Source organism: Phanerochaete carnosa, assembly GCF_000300595.1.
Source record: "Phanerochaete carnosa HHB-10118-sp unplaced genomic scaffold PHACAscaffold_6, whole genome shotgun sequence".
Taxonomy (NCBI): domain Eukaryota; kingdom Fungi; phylum Basidiomycota; class Agaricomycetes; order Polyporales; family Phanerochaetaceae; genus Phanerochaete; species Phanerochaete carnosa.
The window spans coordinates 3,080,985-3,091,350 of NW_006767633.1; the positions used below are offsets into that span (position 1 = coordinate 3,080,985).

A 10,366-nucleotide genomic window follows, 5' to 3' on the forward strand; every position below is an offset into this window, starting at 1 on the left:
CCCTCCTCGCCGTTGCCCGCGGCTCGCTCACACTTGCATCTCAGCGCCGTAGCCCAAGTCATCCGGTACCGCCTTCGCGCAAGGTCCTAGGATTTGGAACCCAGATACCACCGCCACTCGACTGACATCCCGAGACCGCAGCGTCTCCGTACCTCTTGCTTCCTCTCCTCCACCATCCTCCTGTCCATACATACGTCTCTAGCACCTGCAGTTTTGGATCTGCCAATCCCTCGACCATTCAAACACCACGATGGACGCACTCAAATCTCTCGTCCAGCCCCTCGTCGGCGGAGGCGGAGGCTCGTCGATGATTGACGGCATGAAACTTGTTGTCCTTGGTGGCACAGTTGAGACAGCTCGCAGAATGGCTAGTTCAGGCTGGTGAGTATACTTCCTGATGTGTGAGAACCCGCTCTGCTCACCATGCGTCTGTCCCGCTACAGGTCCCACTTCATAAATTGTAAGCTCCGATTTTCCACGATCAAGTGCGGCGTCACCGTCTGACTCGACCTTCTGCGCAGCCTTCTTCCTGACCGCACATTTCTCGGAGGAGGATTATCCTTATGACTGGTTGATGCTGTGGCTGTCGCGTAGACCCGAATGGCAACGCTCTCGCGAGTTCGAGACGACTACCAGGACATCGACGCCGGGTTTCGGCACCCGCGCGGGAGACAACTCCTTTGGCGACGATGACGAGAACGACGACGATGTACCAGGAAAGGTGAAGACACGCGTAGTGTTCCAGCCAACGCCGAACACAACACACACCATCTTCTACAGGGGTCACTGGCTGCGCGTTCGTCGCACACGGAAGCAGGACCCATACGGCGGCAGCAGTGAAGTGCTCTCCGTCAGTGTCGTCGCGCGCAACAACTCCATCTTGAAGCAACTGGTGTTGCAAGCGAAGAAGGAATATGAGGCTGAGGCCGTACATCGTATTCAGATATACTTCGCTGATTCCCATGGGTGCTGGAGGTGGACGGACTCGCGCCACAAGCGACCAATGTCGTCCATCGTTCTCAACCCCGGGGTTAAGGAAATGCTTCTGGCGGACACGAAAGATTTTCTGAAATCTGAAAAGGTAATGTCATGAGTCTTATCATTGAGGCAACGCTCGAACGTACCTGTTGAGTACCTGTCGTCGCTGAGACCGATCCGTTCGCGCGCTGTTCGAAGGCTGTCTGAACCTAAGTGCTAACAACGTTATATCCCTTTTAGTGGTATGCAGACCGCGGTATACCATTCCGCCGAGGCTATCTGCTGTACGGCGTGCCGGGCTCGGGCAAAAGCTCCCTCATCCATGCTATCGCCGGCGAACTTATGTTGGACATCTACGTTGTCTCCCTGTCATCATCGTGGATCAACGATAGCACTTTGACAACACTCATGGGCCGCGTCCCGGCACGATGCATCGTCTTGCTTGAAGATCTCGATGCCGCTTTCACGAGGAGCACATCTCGAGACGATGAATCAACGAGCAGCCCCGAAACAAAGAACTCAACCAGTTCTTCGGAAAATACAGACTCGCACTCACGTAGCAGGCGTCACAAGAACGACCATCTCTCCGACGTCAACACTCTTACTCTCAGTGGGCTGCTCAACGCCCTCGATGGCGTAGCTGCAAGCGAAGGTCGTATTCTATTCGCGTAAGTCATACGCATATACGCACCGCTACTGCAACACGTAGCTAATGACACCTTCCAGCACAACCAACCACCTTGAGCGTCTGGATCCTGCGCTGTCGCGTCCTGGTCGTATGGACGTCTGGGTCGAGTTCCGGAACGCATCGAAGTGGCAAGCAGAGCTTCTCTTCCGTAACTTCTTCCCGTCTGCGGACGATGACGACGAGGTTATTGAGGGCGACCTTGAGGGCGTCGAGCTCCCTACGCCTCCATCGCCATCAGTAGAGTCGTCGGCAAGTTCAACCTTCTCGTCTCTGCTGTCTGCCCTTAGCCCCGCGACATCGAGTGTTTCGTCATGGACCAGCCCCTCGACGCCGTCGACGCCGACCAGCTCGACCATGGGTTCGCCGAGAGCACAGAAAGCGAACCCGCTCGACGCTTTGAAGAACCAGGCCTATCTTCCGCCTTCGGTGGAGGAGGACATAGCGGCCTTCAAGCATACCGCGCCTCCACTCGATGGCGAAACGTTGTCCAAGCTGGCCAAGCAGTTCGCTGACTCGATGCCTGATGAGGAATTCAGTGTCGCCGCGCTTCAAGGCTGTAAGTCCAGTTGCTCGTTGCTGCTGCCGCCGAGTTCGCTGACCAGAGTCGAACCCAGATTTGCTGAAAAGCAAGTCGAGCCCAGAGAAAGCTGCAGATGGGGCCGCTGCGTGGGTCATCACTGAGCGGGAGTTGAGGGAGCGGTTGAAGAAGGAACGCGAGCTCAAAGAAAAACAGGCGGTGAGTATCGATGGGCTATCTCGGCATCTGCCGGCGCTTCAAGCCTCGCTTTCCAAAAGCGGTACTCATTGTTGTTCGCTTGGTTTCAGCGCGAGAAGCGTCGTCAAGAGCTCCTCGAGCAAGCCGCCGAAAAAAAGAAGGCAGAGGAGGAGGCGGCCAAGCTGGTTGCTGAGCAGAGCAAGTTGGGGATTGTCGTGCCCCCACCCGTGGTCCCTGTCGACCTGGAGAACAAGGAAAACGCGCCACAGGACGATAACAGCGATTCTGAGTCGAGCTCGGGCACGAGCACCCCTGTGGAGGAACCCGTGCCATGGATACAGGTCGACGGCGAGAACTGACTCGGTTCCGAAGCGGTCCCGACCTCTTCTGCGGACGGCGAGTCCGTGTTGACGTCAAGCTTCGCCGCCCAAGACTCCATCACCGCTCGCACCCTGGATTCATCTCCGCGCAGCACCGCCACTGTCCACGAGTTAATCCGCCGCCACGCAGGAGGCTACGCTCTGACCCAGTTTGCGCAATATTATCTGCTGCATTTGCATATGTCGCTCTGGCTTAAATTCTTGGGCAGGGAACGGCCGCTACGGACCTAACTTCCTAGCTCGACATTGTTCTAGAGATTCGACACAGAGGTAGTTCTGTTAATGAAGCTGCTTTCTGACTTGCTGTCCATCGTTACCCCTCTTTGCATCATTGTGACTCCGTCTGCGTTACATCATCCACGCACTTACCGCCCCTTCGCGTCACCCTTTTTTGTCGTACATATATTGTGTCAGTTATATCTTTTTTTTGCATCTACCATCGTGCTTGAATCTTTGATTAGGCCGGTTCTGCCACAGGAACCACCACTGTTTGTGATTGTCGTCCTCCGACCACACCTGTACTTACTAAGTCGCCGCTATCTTGCAACAATGACATACCCATCTGCTTCCAGAGTGAAGCTGGCCGGGACGTCACCCTAGGATTGCGTATGACGGTCTGCCTAGTCGCTGTAGACATGATAGACTAGCATGCTGTCAAGGAATTTGCTCAGTATCGTGGCATACTCAAATCATGCTCGCGTACGTAGGCGAATATCTAGAGAGGACACAGCAGCGTGAAATGTAAATACAGGGTCCGGCACATCGACACAACCTCAGCTTCAAGAGGTCCGATCTGTGTGGACATGGTATGCGCCCAGCTCCTTGCTCCCCTGCTTGAAGCTGACAGTGATGTGCTCAGGCTCATTGCCACCACTGTAGTGGTGTGCGCACTTTCTGCACGGCGTCGTCAGTCTCGCGCATACAAATGTCCTCGCCACCGCAGACAGGCGCACCGTATCCGCGCTCGCGTCGCACGAGGGATGCTCTGCTGGGCGTATGCGCGCACCTGCTTCTCGTGCCAGGCCACGACATCGCCCGCGAAGCGTGGCTCGTCCGCCATGTGCTGTGCCTGCACCCTTGCGGGCTCGATCCACTCGACGATGAGCCCTGCGTCCTGTTGCCCGCTCGATGGACTGCTGCTGGACATGCTGAGTGGTGCGGTGTCTTGTATATGTATTTGAATTATCAACGAGAGAAGAGCTCGCCCGTCCCGGTGTGCAGAGGGTGCGATCGAATACTTCAGCTTTCAGTGCCGAGAGGCGGGCAGTACTAGTGTGCAAGTCGCAAGGAAGCCAAAGCGCCAAACGGGCAGCCTGAGAGCTACATAACATCAAATACTGATATACGAGCGCATCACATGCGTTTTTCATTTATTACAGTAAACGATACGAACGCAAGAGTCTTGGAGGCATTTAAGCGAAGAGCTCGAGTAGGGTGGAGAAGACTGAGTATTGAGTGTTAGGGGTACGATCAACTAGGAAAAGCCGTACCGTCCTTTCAGAATTTAAGAGGTTCGAGTTTTTACGAGCGTAATGTGCGGTGACCGCAGTCACTAAGCATCAAGCAAGCAGAGCTAATCGGTAGTATACAGGCACATCGCAGGTGGTCTTTGGTAAATGACACGAGCACAGCGATCGAGACTGGGGATGGAGACGGACACGAGTAAAAATTCAAACGCAGAACGACGGTAGCCAGAATGAAGCGCATGTATGAGGGGAATGACTAGCGTATGCACGACCGTGGGCGAGAATCTACCGGACTTAGCATCCAGTGTCAAATCCCCTCTGGTTTACTTGGCATCAGTGTAGACATGGCGTGCACCGAGGTCCTTGCTGCCCAGTTTGAACGTCACGGTGATATGCTCGCGCTCCGTAGGATCGACGCCGCCGATATGAGCTGGCTTCCTGCATCGATGAATCAGTATAGTGCGTAAAGGTTAGGTAGTAGTGATACCTAATTCGACCTTTGGTGGCCTTAATATCTTTTTCTTCCGCGTATTTGCGCACCTTCTGCTCGTGCCACGCTACGGCGTTCCCGCCAAAACGTTCTTCGTTTGCCATGGCTGTCACTTCTTCCTTCGCAGGATCAGTCCACACAACGAGGAGTCCGGTCTGTGGATTTCCGTAGGTGGTCATGCTGAGTTCTACCGAGAAGGTGAGTAGCGAGGGTTCGGAAAGGAGACCAAGGGCGCACCTTAGGTGTGGGTGTTCGGACTTCCCTGCAGACAAAGACTCGCGTGATAGCCCCTTATATGAGCTCTGCGACGAGCCCCTCATGATCAAGGCTTTGACGGTGTAAGTAAGGATGCCGTAACGATATGACTATACTATCGCATAGTGTTGCATATGCTCTGCCACGAAACCATACGGATCAGACCCTGAACCACGCTTTGAGCGTCCTAGGAAGTCCTAGGAGCCTTTCGGCCTTTGCCACCAGAAACACTTCCGTGGATAATTGCAGCACTGCACGACCCGCACAGGGACCACTAGCTCCTGCCTGCGGTAACGCAATGTCTCCCGGCTGGAGGGTCTCGACTCCATAGACGTCCTCCCTGAACCGTATCGCACAGACCAGTACCTACCATATAGAGGACCCTCGGCCACTTTGCCATGCACAGATGGTTAGACGACCGCGGCTGTCAGAGTTTAGAGGACATGTTCAATGTTGCGCTGTCTCCAATGGAAAAAGTGGGCAAGCATGTGGGACCTCTCGCGCTCGATGGCATGCCAGTGCTAGCTGAACCTTGAGACCCTAACTGAGTAAGCATGATATCATTCCAAACGTCTGTAGCGTACCTGTCCCGTGAGAGCAATCTGGCTGAGGGGCTCGTGACTCTAGCAGCATAGATCACCGGAGTATGGCCAACCTGTTGGACTGGCAAGATACTGCGGCGCAGCGATCCGAAGGTCTCAGCGGCGTAATCATCTGATACGAGAACTTTACGAGATTCAATGTTCAACGTTCAGTCTAAGTTGGATGCTCTTGGATACTCACCATTGTGTGCACCTTTCTCCTTCAGGGCTCCAAAAGCTGTAGCCGCTAGCCTAAGTGCTCACTCTGAGGCAGAACAGATGTTGTATAATGCCAGCGAACGCGCGGGAGCTCTCAGACTCCGCCACAAAGGGCTGACGGCATATGGGTGATATTCAGATCCAAACTACGGTGCCAACCTCTGGGCTAAAAATTCATAGAATGTAGTCAGACATACTCTGCATGATGCAGCTGTAGCCTACAAGTACACCCCTTCCCAAGAACAAGTTAATTGTACAGAGGGAGAGCAGGTGAAACACAAGATCATACATGCCATGTCTGGTACGGCAGAGACATCTCCGTGGCGCGGAGAGACTGGGGACGAGATAGGCAGAGCGTTGAGGAGGTATTAGCGATCAGGAGACAGATCAGACTTATGAGCCAACCTCATAAACTATGCGAGGAGTAAACTCTCGTTCCTATATCCATATAGAAGCAGGAGCATCTTCTCGGGGACCCGGGGTGTAAAACTTGAATTATTCGGCATTCGCATCATGGTCTGAAGTGAGCGCTACTCTTTGTTCTCAAGTCTCGCATAAAGATGCTAACGCCTCACCGAGCAGCCTGCTCCGCAGACACAAGAAGAGTGCTACGAAAAAGTGCGAAGGCAGTTACGCGCGAGCGGCTACGGCGCTACGGCGCTACGCCTGTCGGAGATTCGCTATGTTGATGGTGTTCACTTCGGTGCTAAAACAATAAATCTCAGATGATCTCCGCTCGTGGAGGAAGCATTCGCCACAAAGTCCGAGTGCCCTTGCTGCCACCGTCAATATTAGCTATCTCCCAGAGATGGTTCTGCCTCTGCGTGTCTGCCTGGCTCGAGCCGGTCGTTTGCTTGTTCGCCACGATGCTGTGGCGATTGTGCTGGCGCCCGGATGTCTGATCCAGTTTGTTCTTGTGCATAACGTCCCACCAGTGGTTCAACGATGCTAAGCTTGATAAGCTTGATTATGCAGAATAACCCATAGATAAAGCTTACTTCGCAGCAGCACTCGCGACGGTGCAGCGTAAGCACCAACTTCAAGTTGAAGGCTATTGCACAGCAAATGCCAATAGGCTCAACCTCGTGCACCTTAGCAGCCAAACAAAGATTGACAGTGAGCGGCGCCTTGCACCTCTATTCCTCTTTACATTCTCTCTTACTGTGTATAGCGTAGTCCTTGTAGTCCACGTAGCAAGGCACTGTTCCAATGACGGCCTGGTAAGCATCTGAAAACGATAACATGATGATGGACATTTTATCGCTCACTGCCGCGTTCATCCCATACCTCACCCTTGTCTCCCTCAGTCTTGTACCCTCTAATTTGGCAGCAAACATTCTCGCGTTCTTAGGCTGTAAAATTGCCTTCGAGCCCCTCCCAGACTATTATCCTGCCCGTAGGCACGAGAAGCTAGAGAAGCGGTACCGTGTAGCGACGAAACTGGGAGCCGGCGTATGGTCAAGTACGTGGCTCGTGAGTGATACAGCTGCTTCGTAAAACGCACATACTTTGTCTTGCGACTGCCCACTGATATCTCTTCAGCAGAGAGGGCACTGAGAGATTTTACGCAGTAAAGATCCTCACGCTCGATGCGACCAGCCAACATCGCGCGAACGTGATGCCCGAGGTTGAGGCTATGAAGACTATTCGAGACGTCGGACCGACGCAACACCTTCCTACCCTCATTGATGATTTCGAGATACCCCTTTCGCGAAAGCATTCTCACCTCTGCCTCGTTACGGACGTGTACGGGCAGGACGTGGCCGCCTTCCGACGCAGCGCCCCAAGAAAAGCGCTGCCTGTCCACACGGTCAAAGTCATCGTCAAGCAGGTTCTCCAGGCACTCGGACACTTGCATAAATTGGGTATCATTCACAGGGGTGCGTAGTCATACGCCATACCCCCTGTTAGCAAACTCACAGCACGTAGACATAAGACCAGACAATATATTCCTTCGTACTGAGATGAGCCCAGAAGCTATCGATCACTGGCTGAAGACGCTTCCTGAGGATCAGGACGACAATTCCTACCCGCTGCCTCCGGATTTCAAGTGGGACGATCCTCTGGAAAGGGTGAAAAACATGAGAATCGCGCTAACAGGTCTTGGGCAACGTAGGACCACACACTTGCGCGACAGGGCTCACGCTCACTGATGTTTGAAACAGCCCAGTGCACAGGGAGATTCGGTAAGCAGCCCGCAGAGCAATTCAGGGCCTACTCTCAACGCGCGCCTGAGGTCGTTCTTGGCTCTGACTTCGGGACTAGCATTGACATCTGGGCGATCGGCTGCATAGTGAGTTGCCCGGCCTCCTCCGTTGGATGTTCACTTTATGTCCGTTTCTCTTCCAGACCTTTGAGATGCTTATTGGCAGATGGCTTTTCCATCCCGAAGGTGGCGGCGGTGACTTTAGCCTGGAGGATGACCACCTGGCGAAGATGATGGAACTCACCGGAGAGCACTTCAGCCCCACAATGCTCCAGCGTGCAGAGCTCGCGAGTACATACTTCGACTCGAACGGTCAGCCTATCCTCATTAGCTCCGTATCCGGCCCTTATATCTGTCCAGGTGACCTCCTCAGGGTTCCTGAGTTGTATTACGTGCTTCTCGAAGATGTGCTAGCCACCTACAAGACTCTTCCCGAGGACGAGATTGGGCTTGCAGCGAGCTTCATTCGGGATTGTATTCGTCTTGAGCCTGCAGACCGCCTGTCTGCGTCGGCGCTGCTGAGCCATCCTTGGCTGCGACTTGATGTAAGCCCGTCACTTCCGCATTGGGCCGAATCCCTTCTGAGCACTTTTGCATAAACACACCTTCCCTGTGGAAAGCCCAGTTCTATCAGACTTGCTACTTCAGGATTCATATTATGTTACAGTTGCTCGCCAGTGTGCTCTGGACGTTGCATGTTTTGCTGTATTTTTGTATATTCTCGACTCTTTCTCCTGATGTATCACCGTCATCTGTACACCCTCCATTCGCATCTTTCAGCAATACAACATGGCGAAGTCACTTTGTGCAGCTGTGCGTACTCTCAGTATTTCTTGCTCGGCTGGTGAGGACCCATTTGTCTCCAATCGAGGCGGAATCCCGCGTTGTCTCGCTTAACTTCCTCTGTCTGCGCATCTCGGAAATGCAACGTTATTCAATCACCTCAAGTTGGAATCTCCAATGAGCTCTAGCTCTGCGGTGTTCCTTCAGGCATATTGCACTTTAGGTCTACCCATGGGTTCAGTTGTGTGCTGTGTGTATCTGAGCTTCTTGTCCGCCAATGGCGCTGATGGGGAATTCACCAGGCGTTTTGCGATGCCCGATGAGCAAATCGAGATGAGAAATAGAGGCTTTACTATACAGCATAGACGAAGATTGAGAAACCGAAATACTAAGTACAATCCCTTCCGAGAAACACAAGTTAGTTGCATAAAGACAATACGGGTCAAACACAAACTCCGCATGGTACTGTTACAAGGTGGAGACGGGGGTGGCTTCAATGGAGGTGGCTTGGCTCTTTGAGATGAGGAAGGCATAGGGCGCTGAGGAGCCTGAGAACAGAGCGCCGAGGAGACAAAAAAGAAAGGCATTTAAAATCAACAAGCCGGAGACGAAAACGATCGCAATGCCGGGGCGAAGCATACTAGAGATCCTACCCAGCATCGAATTAGTGGTAGCTTTGCACCTACTTCGATGTATATGTGTGCGGAAAGTAATCCCTGTCTGCCGAAGCTGAGCTCTTGTCGCTCCGCCGGGGATGACAAGTGGTATGCTCTGGTTCGGGAGGATAAGCCGAACCTGGTGAGTGCGTATGAGAAGGGTCACGCCGGTGTCTGTGCATCTATCAGAAAAGGGCATGCGGGTATAGCGATGTCGGACGTACGCGGAAGACCTGCGTCTCTTTGGGAGCGGCGCTTCGGCGGGAGGCTCCTGCCTGGGATTACGACTCTCAGACTCCCCCGATTCCCTGCGCCTGTCATGATGCGAGCTGCTACCCTGTGTCATCGTATTCCCTCGAGGCTGACCCGACTGCGGATTAGAAGGCGTCGGAGTCGTTGAGATCTGAAGACGGGATGGTGCTCGGGACTGACGGTTCTCCGGCCTGTCAATCACGAATTAATTGTTGAAAATTCCGTCGGGGCCCCTGATTTACTTACACGGGGGATAGAGACGGACCACTGAACCCTCGAGGGTCGAGATTCCCTTGAAGATAGCTGGATGGTGCCTGTTCAGCGCTTGGGGTCCTCCTTATCTCGCCTGGCCGACTCTGGTGCTGGTTCTGGTGGTTCTGGTTTTCCGTGTGCTTGCCTCCGGTGGTGAAATTGTTGGCCATCTGGTGATGCTCGACATGCGCATGAGAACCCATTGCACGTTCAGACCTTTGGTTATGAGTGTCCATCGAACCTCCACTGGCGGTGCGGTGTTGTGCCGCTCCTTGAGCGGGTCGTAGGTCGCCTGGCGAGCTGTTGGTTGTTCATAAAATCAGGCGTTAGCCCTAGAGCCGAGGAACAGGCGTCTAACTCACCCTGAAGGTAGTGCTGCATCTGGAGAATAATACGCATGCGAACCCCCTGCGGGCCCTGGCTCTTTAGTCGCCCCGCCCTGGTT

At 53.7% G+C, this 10,366-nt stretch overlaps 5 protein-coding genes across 5 annotated transcripts; 2 read left to right on the top strand and 3 right to left on the bottom strand.

Moving 5' to 3' along the window:
- On the top strand, positions 1–3,199 carry PHACADRAFT_258919 (uncharacterized protein). Its single transcript, XM_007397419.1, has 7 exons — positions 1–381; positions 444–460; positions 522–1,081; positions 1,219–1,646; positions 1,705–2,222; positions 2,281–2,402; positions 2,492–3,199. The coding sequence occupies exons 1-7, from the start codon at positions 251–253 to the stop codon at positions 2,738–2,740; spliced, it is 2,025 nt and encodes a 674-aa protein (XP_007397481.1). The 5' UTR covers positions 1–250; the 3' UTR covers positions 2,741–3,199.
- Positions 3,200–3,540: 341 nt separating this feature from the next.
- PHACADRAFT_197234 (uncharacterized protein) lies at positions 3,541–3,908 on the bottom strand (the record flags this gene model as incomplete). The annotated part of the gene is made up of 2 exons (XM_007397420.1): positions 3,541–3,655; positions 3,715–3,908. 2 exons carry the CDS (start codon positions 3,906–3,908, stop codon positions 3,541–3,543), a joined length of 309 nt encoding a protein of 102 aa, XP_007397482.1.
- A 381-nt stretch (positions 3,909–4,289) lies between these two features.
- PHACADRAFT_210585 (uncharacterized protein) lies at positions 4,290–4,967 on the bottom strand. The gene is made up of 2 exons (XM_007397421.1): positions 4,715–4,967; positions 4,290–4,665 (listed from the first exon to the last, which is right to left on the bottom strand). The coding sequence occupies exons 1-2, from the start codon at positions 4,894–4,896 to the stop codon at positions 4,551–4,553; spliced, it is 297 nt and encodes a 98-aa protein (XP_007397483.1). The 5' UTR covers positions 4,897–4,967; the 3' UTR covers positions 4,290–4,550.
- Positions 4,968–7,014: 2,047 nt separating this feature from the next.
- On the top strand, positions 7,015–8,806 carry PHACADRAFT_210586 (uncharacterized protein; the record flags this gene model as incomplete). Its single annotated transcript, XM_007397422.1, has 6 exons — positions 7,015–7,265; positions 7,318–7,652; positions 7,702–7,884; positions 7,938–8,065; positions 8,122–8,290; positions 8,339–8,806. 6 exons carry the CDS (start codon positions 7,015–7,017, stop codon positions 8,575–8,577), a joined length of 1,305 nt encoding a protein of 434 aa, XP_007397484.1. The 3' UTR covers positions 8,578–8,806.
- A 423-nt stretch (positions 8,807–9,229) lies between these two features.
- PHACADRAFT_197237 (uncharacterized protein) lies at positions 9,230–10,320 on the bottom strand (the record flags this gene model as incomplete). Its single annotated transcript, XM_007397423.1, has 6 exons — positions 9,230–9,410; positions 9,448–9,591; positions 9,642–9,860; positions 9,916–10,091; positions 10,163–10,221; positions 10,284–10,320. The coding sequence occupies 6 exons, from the start codon at positions 10,318–10,320 to the stop codon at positions 9,230–9,232; spliced, it is 816 nt and encodes a 271-aa protein (XP_007397485.1).
- Positions 10,321–10,366: the final 46 nt, after the last annotated feature.

Excerpts from the sequence above, each read along its gene's own strand:
- PHACADRAFT_258919 (XM_007397419.1), top strand. The coding sequence starts at position 251 with ATGGACGCACTCAAATCTCTCGTCCAGCCCCTCGTCGGCGGAGGCGGA. Across the intron at positions 1,082-1,218 it reads ATTTTCTGAAATCTGAAAAG|TGGTATGCAGACCGCGGTAT; the intron begins GTAATGTCATGA and ends TATCCCTTTTAG. Across the intron at positions 2,223-2,280 it reads TGTCGCCGCGCTTCAAGGCT|ATTTGCTGAAAAGCAAGTCG; the intron begins GTAAGTCCAGTT and ends AGTCGAACCCAG.
- PHACADRAFT_210585 (XM_007397421.1), bottom strand. The coding sequence starts at position 4,896 with ATGACCACCTACGGAAATCCACAGACCGGACTCCTCGTTGTGTGGACT. Across the intron at positions 4,666-4,714 it reads GCCACCAAAGGTCGAATTAG|GAAGCCAGCTCATATCGGCG; the intron begins GTATCACTACTA and ends TCATCGATGCAG.